The sequence below is a fragment of the Phoca vitulina genome, unplaced genomic scaffold (assembly GCF_004348235.1).
Source record: "Phoca vitulina isolate PV1807 unplaced genomic scaffold, GSC_HSeal_1.0 scaffold5, whole genome shotgun sequence".
NCBI lineage: Eukaryota > Metazoa > Chordata > Mammalia > Carnivora > Phocidae > Phoca > Phoca vitulina.
In genome coordinates, this window is record NW_022589708.1 from 31,418,649 (window position 1) to 31,446,031 (window position 27,383).

The 27,383-nt window shown below is 34.8% G+C and overlaps 1 protein-coding gene across 1 annotated transcript in view; it reads right to left on the reverse strand.

Annotated features, from left to right (window-relative positions):
* Positions 1-2,087: 2,087 nt before the first annotated feature.
* UCHL3 (ubiquitin C-terminal hydrolase L3) overlaps positions 2,088-27,383 on the reverse strand; it is a 43,376-nt gene continuing 18,080 nt past the window's right edge. The window contains exons 7-9 of the mRNA XM_032402841.1: positions 10,790-10,865; positions 5,753-5,811; positions 2,088-5,155 (exon numbers count right to left, since the gene is read on the reverse strand). Coding sequence (XP_032258732.1) covers positions 5,072-5,155; positions 5,753-5,811; positions 10,790-10,865 — 219 coding nt within the window. The 3' untranslated portion in view covers positions 2,088-5,071. The remainder of the gene's footprint in view (positions 5,156-5,752; positions 5,812-10,789; positions 10,866-27,383) is intronic.

Consider the following 27,383-nt stretch of genomic DNA (forward strand, 5'->3'; position numbering starts at 1 on the left):
TCTAGGCATTTCATGCACAATAAGAAAACAATAGTTGACTACTATGCCTGAAAAACTAAAAGCTTTCACAGGAATATTTTTAGTATCTGAGATGATATACGCTCTTGTCTCCTGAAAATGGAAAACAACAAGGTAAAAATTAAAACAGTAAGGTGAACAGTTGCTTTAAACATTCCTTCTGTCTTTCTTTTGCCCACAAGGAATATTTTCTAAAGTTCTTAAAATCAATACCATTATGCTCTTATCTTGAATACTTCATGTGTACCTGATTATCAAGCCATACCAGACTATGGCTTTAAAAGCAATTCTATTTATCACACTAAATGAAGAAATATTTAAGGCATTTGCATTTTGTTTATAAAAGAAATCAATTTCTCAGAAGAATGCATCTTTTAAATTATACCCAAACCATGAAATATGCTTTGGTCTCCACCATAAAAATATGAACAATGTAACATTCCCATTAACTGTGTACACTATTATCAAATGTGTATAGTTCTTTAGTAGTGATGAAGGACAGGATGAACTTCTGGTTCCAAATACTTCACATTGGAGGCGGAATAAAGAAAAATAACTTTCTACTGCTTAGCCCTAAAAGAAAATGCAAATGTAACCTGTTGTCATCTTCTACTACAGTAATTAAACTCTCAGTATGCAGCACAACTTTTCAGCAAACAGGTTTTAGGACATTTTTAAATGGTCTAATTTACAACCTTTGCATGTGTTGCAAGTCTTTCATGTTTAGGATACAAATAAAGCCTCAAGCAATTTTTCATCTTGTTCTTACAGAACATGTGCAGGACAGAGACTTTATCCTTTAGCTAGGAGGATACACTACTGAACATAACTGTTATTTAAATACCAACTATGTTCACATGTTGTTAAAGGGCACATTTTGAATCAACTAAAATGTGTCATTCACATTATTTGAGATTTATTCTTGACCACATGGATTTTTATTCTAAATAATTCAATTTATACTCATAGCTGTCTTATAGATTAGAAAGGCTTTATTATATATTTCTAAGCCTTTTAAAGATTTTATTGATTTTAGAGATAGAGCAGGGGAGGGGCAGAGGGAAAGGGAGAGAGAGAACCTGGAGCAGACTGCTGAGTGTGGGGTCCAACGCGGAGCTCGATCTCATGACCCTTAGATCATGACCTGAGCTGAAATCAAGAGTCGGACACTTAACCCACTGAGCTACCCAGGCCCCCTAAGCCTTTTAAATAATTGATTTTGCAAAATAGCTGTTAGTATAGGTTATGTATATTTAATGCCTCTAAACCAAGGATTCCCAACCAGCCCAACAATTAGACAATAAGGTAATGCTCGTACTATATAGCCTTTATTGTCTACATAACTTCCCATGTATTATCTAGGTGTGGACTATGGATAATGTCATACTGGGGACACTCACCTATAATGTAGGTGGAAGCAACAGACAGGTTCAGAACCACTATCTTACAGAAGTCCGGAGAAAGACTTAGAATAACTTTTATTCAAAGGCAAAACAAGTAAAAATATACAGGAAACTAAGGCATGGGGATTGGTCTGATCGACTGGCACCATTGGCACCAAGACAATCAATGTTCTTCATTACACTGAATCATCTACATCACAACAGTTTACACAGGCCATACTCTGAAATCAAAAGAAGCAAAAGAAATGACAAAACTTACTTTTGGTTTTCTGAAAACTCAGTATTTTCCACACTTGGTTTTTAGTAGTAATTTTGTTGAGAGTACAAGGAACCTCATTTTAAGATCTTACCAGAGAATCTTAATAAAGACACTAACTATTAAACTTTATACATGTGTGTACAAATACTTCTAAATTAGCTAAAAACCTTCTGCAATGATTACATACTTTTCAAAGTGGTTTTACTTTAATTTCATATTAAAGTAAAGGATTTAAATAATCCACAGAGAATTTAGACCAAAGTTATTTGCCTATTCAAGGTACAAATGTGTGAACATGTGTGTGCACATATACATACATGCATATACATATCTATATGTTAGTTCCCAGATAATGATATATACACAAAAATATAAACATATGTACAAATATATATGTGCATGCATACACATATATACATATATGTAAGCTTTCTCTAAAAGAAATTTCTACAGACAGAAAAATGTTTTAAAAGTGATGAAAACATTACTTTTTGCAATTTTCTCACAAGCACCAATATAAGAATCATAAGCCTATAGATGCTACTTTGAAAGATATTATGGTAGACGGATAATAGCTGAAAATCTCTTAAACTATATTATTTTCAAAATGAAATAAGCAGGTTATGTGTTATACACAACGCAATTACAAAGCTTACCTAATAAGCACTGTACACAAATCTAAGATGGAATGAAACGAAATTTAAATGAGGTTTAAATAATTTTTATACGGTATTAAAAATGGTTTTCATTTAAGACATATTAAAATTTGATTCACCCCAGAATACAGATAACTTCTGTTTTAGTCACAAATGAACATGGAAAATATTAGAGGTTAAATATGGATATCATAAATTCTATTCCAATACTTCAAAGCAAACCATTATACCCACTGAAAGGTGATGTTTAGTCAATTCCCAAAAGTCCAAGTAAAAACATTTAAAGTTTCAGTTCTATTTAGTTCTATTTCCCCCAAATATATTAGTCATTAACAAGTTCCAGAAATTACCCATGACTTGACCACCCTTAGTGTCTCTCTACAAATTTCTATACAAAATTAACGATCAATTTCTTCTACAAGTGCTAAATTTTAAGAAAGTTACTAAACAAAGTATTATAGTTAATACAGTAGTAGGACTAAAATCCTAGACATAAACCTAAGAGAAAATTTTCAAATTTTGAGTTTCACAAGGAACTAGCATCCTAATGTGTGCAAAAGAATGCCAGTCCTAAATGTTGCTCCATAAAATGTCTAGAAAATGACATTCATAATACACAGATTTTTTTTTAAAAAAGCTCTGAGTTCTGCAATTGCCCCCACCCAATATAACTGTATTTTTTTTAATTAACTTTAACCCAATGTTTTCAACAGGTACGGAACTTCAAACCCTTCTTGCTCATTAAGTCTGAAAAATTAGTATGCATCACAGCAAACTCTTGAGAAATAATGTAAATTTTTGGTAATAAATGCTAGGAGAAATTCAGCAAGGCAACAGGCAGAGAGCTGTTTAGGAAGGCTTAAAATTTTAAGATAATATACAAAATAGATGGGAGTTCAAAATGCAAATAAATGATGGAACAAAAGAGTAGAACACTTGGTTGTTACTGGTAGGACAGAAGCACCATCCCCATACACTATTGGTTGTTTCAGATGATTTCTTCATCCCTATTGCCATCACTTCATTCAGGCACTCTTCAGCATAGGGAGTTTAAAGGTCTTCCAAAGTGATCCTCCTCATTATAGTCTATTTTTTTCTAATCCAGTGCTTCCCAAACTTAATATGCATATTCATTACCCAGGGATCTTGTCGAAAACCCAAGTTCTGATTTGGTAGGTCTAGGGTGGGGTCTGAAATAATTATTTTTTACCAAGTTCCTAGGTAATGCTGATGTAACACTTTGAGTAACATAGATCTAATACATTCTGTAAGTCACTGCCCCATTACTCTTTCTAAAATACCACTTATCTCAGGTCACTGCCTCAGGAATCTAGGTTACCTCAGTGAATCAGGTATACACATTTACATTCAATGATTGTTCCAGAACTTCATTCCAGACCAATTTGGTCTTTCTCCTAACTGCTATACTCATTCCAACCCAACTCTGAATTTTTTTTTTTTGAGGTAAAATATATATACAGTGAAGTACAGATTTTAAATGAACAAGTCAATGAGTTTTGATAACTGCATACACCTGTGTAACCAATACTCTCCCCCCCCCAAATACAGGGCATTGCCATCACACTAACCCTGTGTTTTGACCCAGCTCTATACTCTTCCACCTTTCCTCTGCCTTCCACCTATCCTTTAAGACACAGCTGAAGCCCTCCCTTCTTCAAAACACACATCAAATTCACACACATAGCTCTGTCTAAATTACCACTTCTTTTAAGATTGAGCCATCACCATCTCTCATTGACCTCCTCACAAATCTCTCTGCCTCCATTCTTACCCGCTCCCTAATATATTATCCACAGAGGAGTCAAGATGATCTTCTAAGATTGTAAGTCAAATCAGGTCACTCTCCTGCTTAAAACCTTCCATGGCTTACCATCACACTTGCAATAAATCCAAATGCCTTTTTCTGTTCTGTATCACTCAGCCCCTCCTCCTCTAACCTCCTCTCTTGCTACCTTCCCCTTCACTTTCTATGCTCTGGTCCTAGAAGCCTTCTTTCTGGCCTGATAATCCAGTGAGATTTTCCTACTTGAGGGACTCTGCATTCATTATTCCCTTTACTCTTCTCTACCACCTTTCTCTGATTGGCTGGGTTTTTTTTTTTGCTATTCAGATCTCAACTTCACAGCTACTTCCTCGTAGGAGCCTTCCCTGACTACAGAATCTGAAGTATCCACTCAGTCACTCTCTCCCCCAGATCTGACTGCCTAGCATCTAGCATTGGTGTGTATCTTACTGATGTGTTCTTCGTATCTTCCCACAAGAACACAGGCTCCACGACTGTGGAACCTGGGGACAGCGTTCACTGCTGCAACTCCTGCCCCTAGATCCGCGTCCAGCTCGTGACAAGTCGATGCTCCACAGCTGCTTGTGAAGGAAATAGGTCAAAATATGTGATATATCATATATTTATACTATGCAGATGGAAACTGTACCTGTACCCAAGACAAAATCTCCCATGAAATTTAAAAGAGAGTGAGAAAGTTATCGCTAGTCCTCAGACAAGGTAAGTCGTTCACAAGAAAGAAAGGGGAGAAAAGAATGACAGCTTTAATGTGCAACAGAAATAAAACACAGATTAAGTCAAAGTTTAATTCACATAAAGTTTAATCAGTCAAGTTAATGAAAATATCAAAATTTTTGCGTTAGTGTATGGCAGCAGAAATTTAATTTTTGTTGCAAATAATACAATATTTGGTGTTTCCATCACTGACAAGCTATGCTGCAGATAGAGCAATGGCATTGAATCTCAGTTCATCAGGGTCACGTTCCATAAACTTCTTGCAAACTTCTATGGCATCCTATGGGGAAAAAATGTGTAGTTTTTCACTTTATAAACATGTGTTTTCCTTTCAAATGATAAATAAGTGTTTCACATTTTCCTAATTCATACTAATCTTACATCAGACTTCTTTTTCCAAATGCAAAATAATTTAAAGCACACACCAGAAGAGTGAATGGTTGGTAGCCTAATTTGCTTAGTACAAAACTGTAAGATATAGTAAGTGTTCTTTCTTAAAGTACTTTAAAGAAACCTTTAACTTGAAAATTACTATTTCTTCGCCACATAATTTGTTCATAAATCTAAAAGTCTCTAAAATCAGGATCAAGATACAAACGATGGTATCTTGGATTCAGTGAAATACGAGATAAGATGTGCAACTCTTTCAATACTATTACCTTTTTCAAATTTGATACTTGTTCACACAAAGAGCTCTGAAAATCTCTTCATTTGCTGTAGATTTTTAACACTAACTCAGAATCTTCTTTTTGGATTTTCTCAAGAGTGTAAGGATCCAAATTCAGAGAAAATGTTATTTAAGAGATCTTTAGAGATATTTTAAAGATAACAAGAACATTAATAACACTTAAAGTAGGCCAACAAGTTTTGTTGTTACCTCTAATAAAGTTTCATCGCTAGTTTCCCCATGGTTAATTGGAAACGGTTTCCGTCCATCTGCGGAAAGTGAACAAAGAGCTGTAACATTTAGCTGCTTATACAGGATAATGTACTTCCAACTTCCATTTTCTTCTTCCCACAGTGAGGCGAAAGTTCAAAGATACTGAAAATAATATATCCTAAAACAAATATTTTAAATGTGCTACCTATCAGTATTTTTTACATTAAATGTTATTAGAACCTTGCTTTCATGTTTGAAAGCCTAAATTATCTTCATAAACAGAATTTATAAGAAATAAACATTGGCTTTAATTTCCTTAAAAAATGAAAAATTCCGGGCGCCTGGGTGGCTCAGTTGGTTAAGCGACTGCCTTCGGCTCAGGTCATGATCCTGGAGTCCCGGGATCGAGTCCCGCATCGGGCTCCCTGCTCGGCAGGGAGTCTGCTTCTCCCTCTGACCCTCCTCCCTCTCATGCTCTCTGTCTCTCATTCTCTCTCTCAAATAAATAAATAAAATCTTTAAAAAAAAAAAAAAAAAAAAAGAAAGAAAAATTCCTAAGTCAGTTTTTAAAAAGCTACAACCCTAGTTTCTACCCTCAGGAATATGAAACAAATCAGAAGGTTCCTAAGACTGACATGCTTATACCAATGAAAGGGAGCCACCACAAGATTTATATATTACTTCTACTAATTGTGTAGCAGCAAGGCAGTAAGTGGTCTATACCAACAATCTAAATAACCTAGGGTTATTTCACTGACCACCAATGTTAATTAAACACAATTATAAACATCTTGAATAAACTACTACTTTATGAATGCTATGAAAAAAGGAAAAAGTCCAGTATTATATAAACTCATCCTAACCCAAGTTAACTGATACTCTATATCCAAATCTAAATCTCTTATGTCTTTTAAGTGGCACTTCATGGGGCGCCTGGGTGGTTCAGTCGGTTAAGTGTCTGCCTTTGGCTCAGGTCCTGATCCCAGGTCCTGGGATCGAGCCCTGCATTGGGGTCCCTGATCAGTGGGGAGTCTGCTTCTCCCTCTCCCCAACCTGCTCGTGTTCTCTCTCTTGCTCTCTAATAAATTCTTTAAAAAAAAAAAAAATGTGGCACTTCAAGTTCAATCCATAAAACACAATCCTTTCTATAATTCCATGGCTTCCAAATGTAGTAAAAATGTCTGAATCCATATACATACACAGTGATAGAGCTGGACTGATAGATACCACGGTGAAAGAAAAATATGAGGGAAGATTAACCAAACAAACCAAAAGGCAAAATGGGACAATTATTAAAACTGGAGAAATAAAAATTTATTTATTTTTATTTATTTATTTGAGAGAGTGAGAACGAGAGAGATCACAGAGGGAAAGGAAGAGGGATAAGCAGACTCGCTGCTGAGCGGGGAGCCTGATGCGGGGCTCAATCCCAGGGCCCTGAGATCATGACCTGAACCAGATGTTCAACCAACTGAGCCACCCAGGCACCCCAAGTTTTTTAAAAAGTACATTAATTATGGCTCAGCTGAGAATAAATGTTTCTGTGGTCATAGTAATATAACTACAACAGAACTGGGAGAAAGGAAATAATCTATTTCATGATTGGGAGGGTGGGTGAGGAACAAGAGTGACACAGGAAAGCTAAATTCTGATCTTCCTTGTGGGAAGTGAAGAAAATACTGAGGCTACTTCCACCTCCAGCCAGGTTGGAATAACTGGTACTGGATGAGGCCTTCCACTGGAAACAACGAAAAAGCTGGAGGAAATAGCTGAAACAGTTGTTCTTAGACATCAGGAAATAGGTAGCTTTTATGTGAGCTCAACAGTGATAGCTTTCTGCCAGTTCATGAATTGGAAACCCACGCAGAGCACAACAGTCTTAATGAGGAGACTGAGGAGAAAGAGAGCGGGGTTCAGGAATTTGCACAATATCAGAAAGAAGGTGGGTCCCCACTTTGCAGAGTTGTTGCTCTGTCTGGGCTTGGCCAGGCCAGGATCAGTTGGGGACAAGTGGGGGAGAGGTGCAGGGAGCACTGTGTCTGGGTCTGAGTTTTAGGCTGGGGTGGGTAAGAGTTTGTTTATATACAAGAGGAATGGATAAGTCAAGAAATACATGAAGGGTAATGGAGAACACTAGAATAAACTATATACTATTGGGTTTAGAAGTGTTAATGGAAATGAATGCTTTTTTAAAAAAATTTTTATTGTTATGTTAATCACCATACATTACAGCATTAGTTTTTGATGTAGTGTTCCATGATTCATGGTTTGCATATAACACCCAGTGCTCCATGCAATACGTGCCCTCTTTAATACCCATCACCAGGCTAACCCATCCTCCCACTCCCCTCCCCTCTAGAATGCTTTTTAATATATAAACAGATATAACTGTGGGTGTGTCTATACTCATATTCACATATATGTATGTGAGTGTATTTTTCTAATACATACAAACATTTCCTACCTTTGTCCTCTGAAAGGGCCTAGAAGCAATGATATCTTAGTAGCAATGAGCATACCTACCACCCAGATATTGGTTCTAAATATCATTTTCCACTAAAAGGAACCAGGGCTCTGTGGAGAAGCAACTGAATAACAGGGCCAGGGCACATAAAATCAAAGATGATTCTAGTCTTATTCTACCTGACAGAAAGTACTTGAAGAATGAGAGAAACATATCAAAAAGACAAAAGGGCCAGCTTGAGGGGGTTCCCTTCAAGGCCAATTTGGGGAAAATTTAAGCATCAAAATAAATTATGATAATCAACTGTATGTAACCTTTTGAGTGAAATATGAATCCATGAGTCCATTCTGACATTAATGAATGAATAAGGGAAAAAGGAAATGGTGGAGGAATTTTTTTTTTAAAGCACCATTTGGCAACCATCATAGTGATAATCAATTAAAAATCATTAATGGATGCTAAATCTGATAAAGGCTTAATGAGAAACTACATTTACATAAGCTCAAAGTATCTCCTGATAAAATATTTATTCATTACTTACTAATTAATAACTGTAACATATTAACATATTAACAAGTTTAACAAACTTGTTAACTTTATAATGGAGAAATGCAGATACCACCTAGACCAAATGACAAAGGTCATCATCACCAGTGATGGGACAAATCAACATCACGAGCCTCCTGAAATGATGTGCTGAGAACATAGCACCACTTCTGTGGTGTGTGTGCCAAAAACGGATAAATCATGAGGAAATATCAGACAACCCAAACTGAAAAATAATCTCAAAGTAACTGCTCTGTACACTTAAAAATAAATGTCAAAGACACGAGAGAAAAGAAAAGATTGAGGAACCATTCCAGATTAAAGGAGACAAATGTGACAACTAAATACAACACACAATCCTGGATTGGATTCCAAACCTATAGAGGGCATTGTAAAAATCAGAATAATTTGAATAGGGTCTGTGAATTCAATCGTAATATGGATCGATGTTAATTCCCTGATTTTGACAGTCATACTACAGTTATGTAAGACAGTATCCACCTGTTTTGAAGAAATACATACAGAAATATTAAAGAATAATGGGGCATTGTGTCTGCAACTTATTTTCAAATGGTTCAAACATATTAACTGAATCTGGGGAATCTGAGTAAAGGGTTTATGGGAACTCTGTATACAATTTCTATAATTTTTATAAAAATTTAAAGTTATTTCAAAATAAAAATTTTTTAATGTTTCAGAGTATTCCTGTTACGCCAGGTAGACAATAAATTGTTAGTTATCAGTTTTCTAATCTGATGATTCAATCAGTTCTGAATTCACTTCCAAACCCATTGTTCTAATTTATCCATAAAGGGTAATTTTATCTATTTAAAAATATGTTACTTCTCCCCTCCTACATATGCCATTAATGACATGAAGCCCTAAGGAAAAGGAAGAGGTGACAACCAAAAGATGAATAACTCAGTTCCTTTTATCCGTTAACCTTACAATTTAGTATGGAATAAATATATTAAAGATAACCACTATCCTTTGTGGAATAATTGTCCTGTAGTAATTAACTTGCACATGTCTACAATCATATAGCCTTATTTTTAAACAAATAAGGTCACTTCAAAATGATTTTTTTTTTCTTAAAAACCTATGCTGTTCTCTTAATCACTGTTTTCTTTTTTTGTGTGTGTGTTCCTTCAAAATTTATTTTGCCTCTCATCATGACTGAGTTTAGAGGTAATGGACAGAGGTGAATGTACTTTAAAGGCCAAAGCTCTCAGATGGGTAGAGAGCATGTTTCAAGAATCTGGGGACACTGCAGGGCAAGAGAAATATATGATCAAGCCCCTGAAGATTATTATTTCATTACATAGGTGATTCTATATTGCCAAATCACAAATAACTATACATAATATATGTTCTCTGTATTAGCAAGTATTGTATGTGTGTGTTTTAATAACTGCTAGCATTTTCTATCACAAATATATTTTTATTATGTTTTATGTTAATCACCATACATTATATATAATCACTGTTTTCTATTCACTAACTCAATAGTTCTTGCTCAATATTCCTTTAGAATTTATTAGGAATCCGGGGCACCTGGGTAGCTTAGTTGTTAGGCATCTGCCTTTGGCTTGGGTCATGATCCCAGGGTCCTGGTATCCAGCCCCGCATCCGGCTCCCTGCTCAGCGGGGAGCCTGCTTCTCCCTCTCCCACTCCCCCTGCTTGTGTTCCCTCTCTCACTGTGTCTCTGTCAAATAAATAAAATCTTTAAAAAAAAAAAGAACGCTGAAGTGATCTATAGGAGTTTCCTATGATTTTTACTTCTCTGCTTTGCTTGAAATACAAAGGTGGTATGCACACTTCTTTGAATTATAACTTGCTTAAACAATCAAAAAAATTATTTTTTTCTAGTAAAAAATCTTAAATGGAAAACTTTCATTATGTCTACTCAATGTTAAAGGGCAATTAATATTAAACACAATAAATGCCAACAGTCCTGTTAATATAAATAGAGACTTTCCCATTTATCATTTACCTCCCCAGAGTAAATTTAAATAGTTCTTACCTAATTCATAGAGATGCCCATCTACATGAACTAATGCAATAAAATGAAGATCTACTTTTTCATCTATACTTGGTGCCTGAAATAGGAGGGAAAAATACATATTATGCATGTTAGTAGTCAAATCAATCAAGTACATGTAAACACATACAAATATGAAATGACATGAGAGAACATTTATCCAATATAATTCAAGGTTTATTAATCTTTGATATGGTAGACAAAGAATGAACATGACCACATTTATGACAATGTCCTCACCCATTAACCAGGAAAACAGCAGCTAAAAGCCTGTCTTTCTTAATCTCAGCTGATCTAAACACCTTTAATATCGCTGAACCTTGGAAGCCCTGGTGCCTAGCGTTAACACCTGGTACCTAGTAGATGCATAATGCATACTTGCTGAATGAAATGAATGCATGAACTCATTTGTCTAATTTTTGATATTTGAAATAAGAAAGGTTAAAAAAATTTATAACATAAACAGTTAAAGAAACTCTTTTCAAGCTAAATTTTAAGACACCAAGAAAGTGAATTCTTTCCTTAATGATTTGAACTTGATAATCTTTTTTGAACAATGTAATATGTCTTAGAATAAAATAAGTCTCATTATTCATCATAGATTCAAAAAGTTTAAAAATGAATAAATGCAGGAAACCAGCCCAAAAGAGTAAAGGGGGGGGGGAAGATAAATGCAAATTAAAGTGCAATTAACTGTAACCTATGATTTTTTTGCCTGGTTTCTTAGTGAACTACTTGAAATTAAAATTAAATTACACCTAGTTTTTGTTGTTTTTTTTTAGTTTACCAAATTCAATTTGCATTAAACAATATCTGCTACATTTCTTAGAAATTACCCAAAATCAATACATGATTAAACGGCACTATGACACACAGTAAGCTGCACAGTTAACACTAATGTATATTAGCTATATCTCAAATCTTAAATGGTTTGAAATAAAATACAATCACTATTAAACGCAAGTGCAAATTTTAGAGGCAAACATTTTAAAGAGGCATAAGTCAAATCACATTTCATATTAACATCCTATAACATAATAGTGTCTGAAATGTAAAGTTTATACTTTTTTCACCTTCAGATAATTTTATAATTTTTTTTTTTTAGATAATTTTATAATTTTAAGTAGTTTTTTTTTAAGTAGTTTTAAGAAGTTTTCAGATGGAAAAAATTGAAAGCGACAGAATAAACATTACTATTTTGGATTTACTGAATGTTTCTAAAACATGTACAGATAGAGTGACTCATCTAATCTCACGTTATTCTTCAGAGATTATTTCCCTCCAATTATGAATGGGAGAATCGCAACCTAACATTAATGTGACAAACTAGCTCTTCGTAACTTCAATTTAGAATGAAAGAATTCCACTGTTGGTAGGAAACAAAATGATCTACTTCCGCTGCTCCAGTAGTGGACTCCTCCCCCGCGCAGCCCCATCTGCAGTGGCCCCTAGGAGAACGGGGGACTGGCACTAGGTTCGGAGGCAGTCTATTCTGTCTTTAGACAGTTTTGCTGCAGTTATCCTTCATACCGAGACTAATATATGTCTCCCGGTATTTTCCATTATCTTAGAAAAAGCCTAATCCCTCTTGAACAGGATACTTCTTCAAATATTTAAAGATAGTGATAATGAATTTCCTTACTTTCCTGGTCAGAGAATCAAAAAATATTAGTAATCACTCAAATCCAATATCGTTTTACTAATGACCAGAAGAGAATCCAATTTTTCAAGGCTAAACCTAGGCAATTCTACAAACTATAAATTCAGTTCTATAACAAAAAAATACTAGAAATGATTTTTTACTCAACTAGAAAAGAGTTTTGTTTTACTCATTTTAAGACAATTCTCCAACAGGATATCAAGTATTTTAATTTTTTTGAGCTATTGCATTTTAAAAAATTATAAACGATTTTAACACCATCTCTTCTTAAGAAGAATACATCTTATAGCTTCTAGTTTTCATATTTTGTCAGTAAATACAACCATGCTAGAGGAGAAAGGAGTACAAGTGAGGGTCAGAGACCTGAATATATACCTGATCCCTGTGTACACTGGGTTTCTTATCTGTTTTAAAGTTTAAATGAAATGCATGAAAGTATTTTGTAAATTGTTAAGTGCTATAAAAGCATTATGTAACGTCACAATATTAATACTACATTATCACAAATATAAGAAATCAGTAATGTTAGTGACTCATAAAGGTGAGTCATTATACCTTTTATCCAAAAGTGCATACTAAAAATATAAAACTCTAAAGAGGGCATGAAAAGCCTTCAAACTTTATTATAAAAGGTAAGTAAAGCTAAAAACTTCTAAGCCTTCCATAGAACCTTGGTACCTATTGGGAGCCTTTCCCTTTGATCAACTTCATTAGTCTGAGAGTGTGAAATTTGCAATTATCTAACTGCTTAAAAATTGTTCCACTAAAAACAAGAACAATACATAAAAGGCAAAGTCTTCAATTTCAAAACATGACCAAGAAGGCAGAAACCAGAAGCTAGAGACTGGATCATGTTGACTACATTTATTTTTATGTATTATTTTTTATGAAGTTCCCTAATTTACAATACAACACTTATTATTATCTCAAACAGTTAAAAATACTGTAACAAATCAATGAGAGAAATTAATTAAATACTAAATATAAATTTCAAATTGTTGAAAATGACAGTTTAAATTTAATTTCTACTAATATGGCACTTAATATATGCCAGGCACTCGCACTGTTTTAAGTACCTTAAATGTACTGACCAATTAATCGTCACATAAACTCTATGAGATAGGTAATATACTCATTTATTCTCAAGAAAACTGTTCAACAGTTAGTAAGTGATGGAATCTGGTTTCAAACTCAGGTGGGGTAGTTTTAGAATCCATGCTATGCTATGAAAATACTTATGAAGCTATAAAGCAACAAAATCAATATGGAGAGCAAAGATCAAAATTATGTAAAATCATATAAAACTGGAAACACCAATTTTATGGTATGTTCACTTTTATTTAGAATATTTTAAAAGTACAAAGGAATCAGTCATATTTAGAGTCAATTGTGCCCAAATTAGAATTTACAAAATTAGGGTTTTACTCTGATCATATAGTTCACCTTATGTCTCCTACTATGCCAAACAGTGTATGGCACAGTAGGGAAGCAACAAATATTAAACCGGTAAATGAATAAAAATGGCAAATGCGTGTTGTGATCCAATGGGGAAAATGAAATAGACAGCAGTTTATTGATTGATATTCAGCATAAATGAAAGGCTGTTTTGATGACCATACTGACATTTGGTGGAAACAGATATTTAAGGAAACATGTCAAGACTCTACTTCACAGTTTGAGTCTAGCTCTGGAAGAGTAAATAAGGGGAAAGAAAGAATGTTTGACACCAACTTTTAATTTTTTGATCATTAAATATATGAGGAATCAGACTTCCTCTGGCTTCAAAAGTTATGATGATTTCCAGAAGCATCAAGTTTCTTATAAATGGATAGCATACACCAAATCTTTCAAATATAGCATTTCTAAGTAGGCCCTGCCAAACCACAGTCATTGCTATTAACAGTCTAAAATATCAGAAAGAAAAGAGCTGGAGTTGCCTAACCCTACAGTTTATTTCAATCATGAGAATTATTAGAATTCCATCATCAATCTCAACATTTAAGATAATTAGCAAGATTATAAGAACAAATGTACTTTTTAATAGTTTGTTAATATTATCAACCTAAGAAGGAGAAATCATAAAATTTATGGGAAGCAATTCATAAGGAGAAAATCTTCACCTCCTACTTGGAAAAAGATCTTTAGAAACTGAATAGGCAGGGAAGATTGGATCAAGATTAAACCAAGTACCTGAGACACCTCAGGGAATAAAATAGCTTAGATGAAACACCCTACACCATGAAGGATTAGGTTAAGGAAAGAGTAAGTAAAGTGACCCCGGAGCATGACAAGAGACTACAGTCATGTTCAGAAACATGAAAAAAATAAAGAGATGGCAAAGAACTCAGAAGGTACACAGCATTTGCTGACCTGGGTCAACTCAATGAAATCAGAGAGATGAAGGTTAAGAGAATACATATTTACTTTAACAACAGACAAGAACTTAAACATTATCATGAATGTCGATCAGTACTCATCAAAAGGCAGGCATCCTTATGCTGGCGGGATATGGAGTGGGAAGATGAATGTTCACCGAGGCCCTGGTGAAAGTCAAGCTAGACTGCAAAGCATAAAGGTATGCTTGCAATCTTATTGGGGGAGAAAAAGCTAATGGTTGAGTGAACCAAGAGAAAAGCACTTTGAAGACTGAAGAAGTGTAAGGGAAAAAATGGACTATCCTTGTCACTGGAAGAAGAGATGGAAGATTGACTACACTTACAACAGAATGGAGACCCATAGATGGTAGGCGTAAGAAGGGTCGCCAGCGACGAAGACGGAGAGATGGACTGGTAGCCTTTGCAGGGCCTACATGGTTACGTTTGACCCAGGGCAGGGATGCATGGTGACACAATGATGAGGCCTTCGTTCTGCAGTGGCTAGAATGAGGCTGTGATGAGGATGACGAGGAGGACTACATAATTAAAAAAGAGAACATTTTACTTAGACCACGTTACTGGGCGATCATTTATTATTAAAAGCAACGTATGGTCATACTTGTATTTATATGGTCTAGTACTTTTAATCAACCATAATCTAGAAAAGGATCATATGTGAATGTTGGTTAAAACTGGATAAAGTGGAAATATATAACTAAGGTATAAGGTTATATGCCATAGCTTCTGTAAGTACACATCTAAAATATTTACCTATTCTCATTTGTGTAGCACAGACTCATGGAATTATTTAAAAGCCACTAAAATGGAATTATCACATCAAATCGTTTAACAAACAGGAACACACACACACAGAACACACAACATGTAACACATACAAAACACAAAGAATAATGTGTAGAAGAAAACAAGATGGTGATAGGCACTGTGAAAAGAATTCTTTAGTGAGAATAAGCTCTAAGGGGGGGAGGGGGCTTTAAAATATAAAGAGGAGTAAAGCAAAATCCTCCAAAGCTGATGACCTGCATAAAGTATCCTCTTACTTAGGCTGACAAGTTAAATGGAAACTATCATAGCCTATTAGCCATCTTTTACTAATCAATAGTGTTTTGTTAAAATACGTACCACTTATTTTGTCCTGGGCACTCTTTTAAGCACTTTACATTATCAATTCATTTAATTAACTCCCAGTAACCCATGAGATAGGTACCATATTCCCATTTTACAAATGAGGAATCAGAACACATAGAGGTTAATTAGTACAACCGAGGCCATTGTACTAGCAAGTGGCAGGGATGGGAGTCAGATACAGGAAATCTGGTTCTAGAATCCATTGTGTAGAATCACCTTGATGTATAGCCTAATTTTCCAAGAGAAAGATTTTATAACTAATTTAATAGACCAGATTCTAATGAGAGGTACAATCCTCTTAAAATTAGATATTTTGAGAATCTGGTTTCAAACATAATTACACCACAAAGGTTGGATATGGCCCAACAGTTTTCCACAAAATGCACATGCTTACAATAAGTAACTTATTAATGGTAACCCAAATGATAATTTTATGATTGCTACCTCCAAAAAATATTACCAGTACATGAAATAAAAATTTAAGGCAGTATGAAAAAATTATAAGTGTTTATAACCATAGTGAGAAACAGCAATAAGAATAGTGTTATGAGTCCTTGGGAAGCGATAGCGATCACTAACCATGACCTATTCTCTTTAGGAAAATGAAGGGTTTTTCCCTGAATGATTTCTAGGAAAATCTAGAAAATTTCTGAAAATTCTGTGATCCTACTTAGTACTTTCAATCTATGTAAACAGTACACTAACCTAAAATAAAAGCTATCACTGTGGTGAGGGTTTAAAAAACATGTCTGTGAACACTTTAGTGGCTCTTAATAAGAACCAGTCAATCAGAAATGCATAAATAAATCCTCTTGGCTCTATACAGGAATAAACAGTCTGCTCTCACAGACATGGTCTAATCAGAAGTTTGTCATATTCAATCTGATTACATTAAAATAGCAGAAAGAAAGGGAAGGAGAGAATGGGGAAAAGAAGAAAAATGGATGAAGAGGGAAAAGAAATGGAGTAAAGAAAGAAAGGGAAAGAGAGTGGAACAAAACAACAATCTTCTAAGCATCTGGGAGGGAGAGATTACTAAGCTAGAAGTAGAATGTGTAAGGTTTGGGGAGGTGAAATTGGAAAGGGATTCCTGGCAAAGAATTCAGTGTGAGAAAAAGAACAGAAAATAGGGACAAGGAAGACATGTTCACAGAACCAGACCATCGGGTCTGGGATTTGATTTTACCCTTTCAATCAAAAGAGCTGGCCTGTTACTTTTCCAGGGATGCTGGAAGAAGACTTGAGACTCCTGGGTCAGAGAAAAAGGGCTTGACTTCTAGCACAGCCAGGAGCATGATCATCTATAGGTTTGCACTGCGCTCCCAGGAGGGCGACACAGAAGGCCTAGATGGATGGCTGCACAGGAGGTGAGCTGCATTCCAGGAGAGGAACATTGAGTTTGGGGAAACGTGTTTTATAACAAGAAGCAAGCAAACTTATACTCTTCCTATAAGCAGACCTTACCTAATCCCTCACAGTTGCTTACTGGGAGAAAAGCAGTTTCCCTTCAAGTGTAATGGCCCTCTTCTTTTGGCATTTTTGAAAAACCTTTTAAGAACTTAAAAACAAAAAACAAACAAACAAAAAAACCTCAAGCTTATAAAGTTACAAAAACAAAAATAGCACAGGAAACACTGAAATCTTTGCCCATGACATCCTACCCCCCCCCCATTCGTTTTGTCCTCTGCATTTACACTCTCTCTCTATGTAATTTTTTTCCTGAACCATTTGGGGGTTTAGGGTAAGTTACATATATCATGGTCCTTTACCCCTAATACTTCAGTATTTCTATAAGAGAATTCTCTTACATAACAGCAGTGTAGTTATCACCTTCATAATTTTACATTGCTATAATATCTTGTCTAGTGTGTCCATATTTTAATTTGTTAGTTGATCTATTCATTTCTTTTAGAGCATTTTCCCTCGTGACCTAATCTAGGAACAGGTACAATGAATTTACTTGCCATGTCTTTTTAGTATTCTTTAACCTGGAATATTTCCAACAGTCTTTCCTTCCTAATGTCTTTTATGACATTAACATTTCAAATACAGTCTCCATGCCCCATTTTTAAATAAACAATTTTCTATATAAAAAATCATGCTATGGAGTGTTATACGCAAACAATGAATCATGGAACACTACATCAAAAACTAATGATGTAATGTATGGTGACTAACAAAATAAAATTTTTTTTAAAATTTTAAAAAATCATGCTATGAATACAGTTTTATTTCTTCCTTTCTAACCCATATGCCCTTTCTTTCTTCTTCTTGCCTTACTGCCAGGATCTTCAGTACAATAATGAATTTCATTGATTTCTGCTTTTATCTTTATTATTTCTTCCTTCTGTTTGATTTGGGTTTAATTTGCTCTTCTTTTACTACCTTAAGGTAAAATGTTAGATCACTGACTTGAAGCCTCTTTTCTTTTCTACTATAAGCATTTAATACTATGGATTTCTCTTGAATCCTTGCCTTTTCTACTGTAAGCATTTAGTGCTATAGATTTTTCTGTAACTCCTGATTTTTTCTCTTCTATAACCATTTAATGTTAGAGATTTCTAATTCCTGCTTTAGCTGAAATCTGTAGATTTTGATTTTTTAAAATTTTTATTCAATTTAAAATGTTTTCTAATTTCCTTTGTGACTTCCTCTTTGATCCATGAACTATTTAAAAGTATAGTGTTTCACTTCTAAATATTTGGGAATTTTCCAGATATTTTTTGTTACTGATTTCTAATTTAATTCCATTAGTCCAGAAAACATTCTTTGTATGATTTCAACTTTTAAGAAAATTGTTAATTTCTTGATCCAGGATATGGTGTATCCTGGTGAACATTCCATGTGTATTTGAAAAGAATGTCAAGCTGTTTTGGGATGGAATATTCATAAATGTTAATAGGGCCAAGTTGTTTAACAATGTTGTGAAGGTCTTCTATGTTAAGGTCTTACTAATTTTCTGGGTCTACTTGTTCTACTGATTACTGAGAAGAGTGTTGAAATATCCAACTCTATTTGTGGATTTGTCTATTTCTCCCTTCCGTTTTCTCAGTGTTTGCCTCATATATTTATAGGCTCTATTTTCAGCTACATACACAAACTGTATGGTATGTCTTATTGGTGAATTGATCTCCTTATCCTTAGAATGTCCTTATCACTGTTAAATATTCCTGGTTCTGAAGTCTACTTCATCTAATTTCAATATAATTATTCCAGCTTTCTTTTGATTGGTGTTTGCATTGTATATCTTTTCCCATTATTTTAATTTTAATCTTTCCATGTCTTTATATTTAAAGTGACTTTCTTGTAGACACATATAATTGAGTTTTGCTTTTTTACTAATGTTATAATCTTTCTTTCAATTTGTGGGTTTACATTCAGACCATTTATATTTTATTAATTTCATGTAATCATTGATATGGTTGACTTAAAACCTATCATCTTGTCAGCTCTCTACTTTCTCCATCTGTTGTTTGTTCCTTCTTTGCCTTTTTTTGGATTATTTCTATGATTCCATTTTATATGTACTATTGTCTTATTGTTTATATTTCTATCTTTTTCAGTAATTGTCCTTGGGTTTAAAATATGTATCTTTAGTCACGGTGTACCTTCAAATAATATTACACCACATCACATGTCATCTAAAAGCCTTATGGCAGTATTCCAAATTCTTTCTCCCATCCTTTGTGCTAATGCCATATATTTTAATCTATGCTATAAATTTATAATGCATAGCTACCATTTTTATTTAGACAATTATCTTCTAAAGCAATTTTTTAAAATTCCAAAATTTATTTTATATTTACCTTTCCTTGTTCCATTTCCAGCACTCCCCAAGTCTTTGTGTAGTTCCAAATTGTAGTGCAGGTAAGTTGCTAATGAATTCTGTTTTTGTTTCAATGTGTCCTTTAGTTTTGAATAGTTTGTTTCAATGTATCCTTTAGTTTTGAAAGACATTTTTGTTTCATTTAATTTTTTCAACACTTTAAAAATATCATTCCATGGTGTTCTGGCTTGCATACTTTCTGATGAGAAGCCTGCTGTAATTCTTATCTTTGTTCCTTTGTATCTGACTTGTCTTTTTCTTCTGGCTGCCTTGAACATTTTCTACTTATTTTTCATTTACAGCAGTTTGAATATTATGCATTTCAGTGTATATGTGTGTTTGATTTTCAGAGGGTGGGGGTATTTATCCTACCTAGTGTTCTTTGAGATTCTTGAAGCTGTGGTTTGAGGTCTTTAATTATTCTTTGAAAAACAGCCATTAGATCTTGAAATATTTTTTCTGTCCCACGTCTCCATCTCACCCCCACCTCTCCTTTCCTTCTAGGATTCTCCTTTCATGTATCCGATCATTTGAAATTGCCCTACAACTCTTAGATGCCCCGAGTACCCCCCACCACCAGCAGTATATTTTACTTCTGTGGTTCTGTATGAGTAATTTCTAGTGATCTGTATTCATATTTACTGATTCTCCCCTCAATTTTGTCTAGTCTACTGGTTGGTGAAGCCATTAAAGGCATTCTTCATCTCTGATACCATATTTTTCATTACTAGCATTTCCATTTGATTCTTATAGTTTCCAACTCTCTGCTGATACTCCCTTTTTGTTAGTACATGTCCACTTTGTTCACATGAGTCTTTAACATATTAATTATAGTCACTTCAAACTACATCTGACAGGTCCAATATCTGGATCATATCTGACTCTGATTCTGTTGACTGCTTTGTCTAATAACAGTGTATTGTTATTTTTCTTCTTTCTTCTTTGTCTTGTAATTTTTGGTTAAAAGCTATACATCTTGTGTAAGAACAGACTGAGGTAAATACTATTTCTGCCTTGGAATGGGCATACCTCTTCTGCTAGACCTTTAATGTGTGGAATTGAATCAATCTGGTCAGGAGTTGAGCTGTTTGTGTTTTACTGTGCTGTGGTTAACCTTAGCACCCTATCAGCTTAAAATTCATCTAGCATTACTTTGTGCTTAGGGTAGCAGCTGGGTTGCTGGATGCTTTCTTTTTCAATGTTCTTGTTCCACCCAAAGCTTTAGGCTTTTTCTCAGAGAGTGTGCTCAGAGGTCTCTCTCCTTGTTCTTGACTCACTCTCACACTTTTGACACTTGTTTATTGGTGCTTGCTGGTCTTTAATGGTGGGAAGGTGGAGATATTCTTTATTGTTCTGGTTTAGCCATTGCTTCTACCATTATAGCTAGGCTGTTTACCCCGGTATCAAGGATCAGGCTTTCCTCCTCCAGCAATTTCTCTCATAGTTTTCTGCTCCTTCCCGAAAAAGGTGGTTTTATCTATTCCCTTCCCCAAAGAAAGTGTTTTGTCCTAGCATCTTTAGGTTTTGTTCTGTAGGGGAGAAGAACCAAGGCTTAGAGCCTTAGCCAAAGTAGAAACTGCTCCCTTCCTCAGGTTTGTACCTTAGGGCTCTCTCTAGTCCTATCCCTAGCCTATCTTATAAGTACCGTGAGGTCTGTGGAGTGAATGAGAGCTTCCCTTTTGGGGCCCCTTACAGCAATTTTATAGTTTCATACTAGCCTACACTTGGCCTTTAGCAATTTGTTAAAATTTTTTAGCATTTTGTTTTTTTTTTTTTACAAAAAGGGTTCATACTCTTCATGCTGCTATTTTCACTATCCATATATTTTGGGCATCTATCCACCCAATAAGTATGTATCTATATCATTTTTCAAGGCAAGTTATTTCTTAAATAGATGTACCATAAATATATATATTATTGTATATTTAGGTTGTTTCTACTTTCCTACATTTATAAACTATGCTGTAAATATGTTCACACAAGTATCTTTATATGTTCACCAGTGAATAATAGTAATAGCCAATATTGTGTGATTACTATTATGTAACAGATGTTCTAAACTATAGATGCCATAGATCCTCACAGTAACCCTATAAGGTAAAAATTATGATCATTTCTTTTTAAAGATGAAGATACAATTTTTGCCCAAACTCTTATCAGGTTATCTATAGGTGATTTTAGCCCTTTTTACTCATCATGTCTTCCAATGTAAGCTTATAGAAGAGGAAAAAATGAAAAAAGTACACTCTGCTGAATGAGTTCCACCCTTTAAGTTTGTATGTGTGTGTGTTTGTATCTGGCTATGTTTTTATATTGTAGAACATAAAAAATGGGATGGTACATTACTATATTATGACTGTTTTACTTTTAACCACCTTATAAAGGTCTTAGGCAGGAAAGCTGTTACCCACTATTTTATAGCCCAAGTGTCAGCTTACTAAGTATTATTTTTAATAAATAAATGAACATGTTAAGATGTTAAACATTAGAAGTAATAATTCTAAATGTTTAGTCTAGTCATTTTTATGTCTACCTAATGCTAAATGAACACAATATATAACATATTTTCTCTAACTACATGATTTCTAAAGATAATTTAATTCATAATCTAGGCATAACAGTGTACATCATATATATTTTCAATTTCAGTAAAAATGGATATGATAATTCAGGAAAAGGCTGTCAAGTAATATCATTTCAAGAGATGAAATGACTTTGATATGAAGTGTGCTATTATGAAATCTTAAAATTCCTAGGCTTTCTTCCTAGAATTTCAAAGATTAAAGACAAGCACACCAACTTTTAAATTTTCATATCAACTGTCAATGCAATAGCTTAAGAAAACAAGGTAGCCTTGCTTTCAAAATATGAAAATTTAAACTGTAAACTGAATCTTGAGACTAAATATCCAATTTTTCACATTGTCTTCCATACTAATTGGAAAAGATCAAATATTTACAGTTTATTCTTGAGTCTTTCAGAAGAGGCATAATAAAGAGTTCACTTCCTCAGTTTTTCAGTTCTGGTAGAGGAATCCAAAATTGCTAAAAATTACGTATTTCATTAAAATTATTAAAAAATCAACATTTGCCAGAACTTTAACATTGAACCTGCACCCCCTCTGTTGTGTGAGTAATGCAACAGTATAATGTGACTACATATAGAACACTTCACATGTAATATAAATCTATCTCTTTATTACATGATGTTTGGGAACACCTAGAATAGACTTTTCAGAACCTAGCCATTTTAAAAGCAGAGTAAATGTTTTGCTCTTTACAAAGAACTCTTAGGAATTTAATAAATTATTATTGCATGAAAGAATTAGGTATAACACTCATTTTAAGAGATTTTTAAGCATTCTCATTCTGACTTAAATCCTCTCAGAGTTAAAAATAAAATACCAAAAAATAAAATACAGACACAGAGTGAGTTTATCATGACAATGCTGGGGTTTTTAATATTCAGAAGCACAAAGACTTAGTTGACTTGCCCAAAGCATTCAACTAGTGACTGTCAAAGCCAGAGGCAGAACACATGACTCCTAGCTCTAAATTCAGTGTTTTCATTACATACAAAGCCACTCACCCATCAACTGTCAACTAATATAACTGATTCATAGAGGGAAATCTATTATTATCTTCATCTGTATTCTCCAAACACAACTCAGGAGTTTGTTTTCCAAAACTTACAACTAGTTCAGAAAAAACAAACAAAAAAAAACCCCAAAAACAAAATACCTGGGTCCTACAAAGCCAAATTACTTTTCCTTCACAGGTAATGTGCATGTCACTTTGTATATGAGAAAATGAGTCAACTACTCCTTAAACTGTTTAATAACAATAAAAAAATTAGAAATACCATGAAGGCTAAAAAGAAATGACCTAAACCTTTAATAAAAAGGTGGAGTGTGTCCCTTTAAAAAGGAAAATTACCTTCTTCCAATTAATGTACATGTCTCTGTGTGTAGGAAAAATGAAGATTACTCTTTAAACTGTTTAACATTAACCAAAGAATTAGAAATACTATAAAGGCTAAAAAGAAATGATACAGACATTTTTTAAAAGGGGGCAGAGGGTCTGCCTAAAAGAACTTGTCTATTAAGAAATAAAGTGTTTGGTAGGTTAAGTGCTCAAATCTGAATTATTCTAAAATGCTAAAATAAACTAAGTAGATTTTGGCTTACACCCAAAACATCTCATTTTAATGGGCATCCTGTTATTAAGAAAAATATCATTATAACCATATAATTTTCTGAACATGAAGGGCTCATTAACTGGTAGATACTTAAAATAATTACTGTTTTCTGAAATATACACAATATGATAATCAAAAGACTGTGGTTGGTTTATGAGTAACTTTGCTTTTAGGACAAAAACAAAACTTTTAAATTAAAAATCCTCCCTTTCTTCTTTTTTGTGTTAGCAATTTTGATTTATGTTCATATTCTGTTGCCTTCAGAGCATGGTCACTTACTAGCTATGTGACCTTGAACAAGTTACTTCTCAGTTTTCCCACCTATAAAATGGGGTAACATAGATAGATCTTAAGGAATTTAGAGGGGCGCCTGGGTGGCTCAGTCGGTTAAGCGGCTGCCTTCGGCTCAGGTCATGATCCCAGGGTACTGGGATCGAGCCCCGCATCGGGCTCCCTGCTCGGCGGAGAGCCTGCTTCTCCCTCTCCCTCTGTCTGCCGCTCTGCCTACTTGTGCTCTCTCTCTCTCTGTTAAATAAATAAAAATCTAAAAAAAAAAAAAAGATTAAAAAAAAAAAAAGTTTAAAAAAAAAACTGGAAATTATGGTTCATTCACATGATAGTACACAGCCACAAAGAATTCTTTATGAAGAGGTCATGATGAGACAAGAAAATGCTCATGATAAAATATAAAGAAAAAAATCCCACAAAATTCTTTGATCTTAACTATTTTACTAATTTTTTAAAGATTTTATTTATTTATTTATTCGATAGAGAGCGCGCCACAAGCAGGGGGAACAGCAGAGGGAGCTGCAGAGGGAAAGGGGTAAGCTGACTCCCTACTGGGCAGGCTCCATCCCAGGACCCTGGGATCATGACCTGAGCTGAAGGCAGATGCTTAACCAACTGAACCACCCAGCTGCCCCTTAACTGTTTTAAAGATAAATTTAAAAGGGGGGGTACCTGGGAGGCATATGACTCTTGGTTTCAGATCAGGTTATGATCTCATGGGTCATGAGATGGAGCCCTGGGATGGGCTTTGCACTCAGTGTGGAATCTACTTGGGATTCTTTGCTTCCATTCTCCTTCATCTCTGCCCCTACCCCGACTTTTGCGCACGCACTCTCTCTCTCAAATAAATAAATCTTTAAAAAAAAAAAAAAACTATAAATTTTAAAGGGGCGCCTGGGTGGCTCCATCAGTTAAGCATCTGACTCTTAATTTCAGCTCAGGTCATGATCTCAGGGTTGTGAGATCAAGCCACAAGTCAGGCTCCATGCTGGGCATGAAGCCTGCTTAAGATTCTCTCTCCCTCTCCCTCTGACCATCCCTGCTGCCTCTCTTAAAAAAAAAAGAAAAAGAAAAAGAAAAAAGATACATTTTAAAGAAAAGACTGGAAGTAAATATATATAAATCAAAAAGCATTTTTTGCTACACTTTCCATATTGGCATGTTTATTTAAAACCATAAATAAAACAATAGTGCCAGGGGGCGCCTGGGTGGTTCAGTCGTTAAGTGTCTGCCTTCGGCTCAGGTCACTATCCCAGGGTCATGGGATTGAGCCCCGCATCTCGGGCTCCCTGCTCCCTGCTCCCTGCTCGGCTGGAAGCCTGCTTCTCCCTCTCCCACTCCCCCTGCTTGTGTTCCTTCTCTAGCTGCATCTCTCTCTGTCAAATAAAATCTTTAAAAAAAAAACAGTGCCAATTTCTATTACTTTTCATTATTATTATAAACTTGAATGGAGGGTTCTGAGCAGTAAAATAAATTTATTCTTTTGTAAAAAGTTAAATAAACAATAAATTATCAGAAGATCTCTACTTTTATCTGGACTGGCTCCTAGACTAATATGGACAAATGACAAACTTTAGAAATTGCTTTTTAGGTAAGCATCAATGAAATAAAAGTACAGTTTAAAGGCAAGTTAAATACCTTTTTGGATTTTTTTTCTTTTCTTCACATTGGACTCGCAGATTGCTTCCATTATTGTATCACTGATACTTGTTCACAATTTTAAAAACACATAATTTAAGTTCCTCATATCTCATTGTTCTTTTATCTTAAGTGAAAAATGAAAGCAATAATTTTCAGTATAGGTTAATGAAACATAAGTGAGGTGGGGCTAAATTTCTGATTAGCCAGAGTCGGCCTGAGTTCATGGTGGGATGGTGGGATGGCAAAAGCCATACAGGTAAACAGACAGCTGGTCTGCAGTAGCATATTGAGGCCAATCTTCTGAAGACACTATTGTATCTGGGTGGTTTCACTTACTGATTTCTCATTTAGTCTACAAATCTCTACATGCACTAAGGCTCCTGCCTGCCCTACTCCCATGAACATGTTCTGACAGAGCACCAACGATGTCAATGACAACTACCATTGCAATTACACTGTTATTACTGGCTTTTTCCTCTAACCACTTCCTTTAATACCAACATGCCTGGGGATTTACTGTGGTCCACCACTATTCTCCCTCTATAGAATTCTCAAGGTTCTAACTACTACCCAAATACAAAAGATTTCGGATACCTCCCCAAAGCTTTAGGCTCCATATCCAACTTGTACACAGATAACCCATAAACTCACCTTAAACTCGATATGCTGAAAACTAAACACACCATCTTTGGTGGCTCCCCACTGCCTATAAAATCCAAGCCCCCTCCTTGATCTGGCTTCACCTTATTACTTCTTCCTCCGCCTCTTTCTCACCTTATTAGAACCTCATCCTCTGCCATCCATATTCATTTTTTCTGAATGCCTAATAAAATTAACCACCTAATATTTATTGAAGGTCCATTACATGCCCAGCACTATTCTAAGCACTTTATATGATTCACTCATCAATCTTCACAGCAATCCCATGAGGTAGATGCTACTACTTTTACACCTCCATTTACACTGAGGAAAGTATCCTGCCTAAGCTACAAAGTGGTGGAGTCAGCATACAAACCTATATCCTGTGCTCCTTACCTTTATATATGTAATTTCTCATAAATGCCTACACATGCCAAGCACTGTCCTGGGTATTCAAGGTGAATGGGACAAACAAGGCCCATGACCTCATGGGGCTTATAGTCTAGTAAGTAAACAGAAAAACAAACAAACAAACAAAAAACCTTATTATAAATCATTTACAAGTTCCAGGAAGAAAATAAATAGGATTTTATGACAGAAAATTCACAGAGGTGGATATACTTAACAGTGATAAAAGAAAAGCCTCTTTGAAAAAATGACTTTTAAGGAGTGACCTCATGGATAAGAAGGTGCCAACTATACAAATAGGAGGGATATATCCAGAAGAGTACTGAGTCAATAGACAGCATAAAGATGGTGTTACAGATTGAACTGTGTTCCCCCAAAATGCTTATGTTGAAG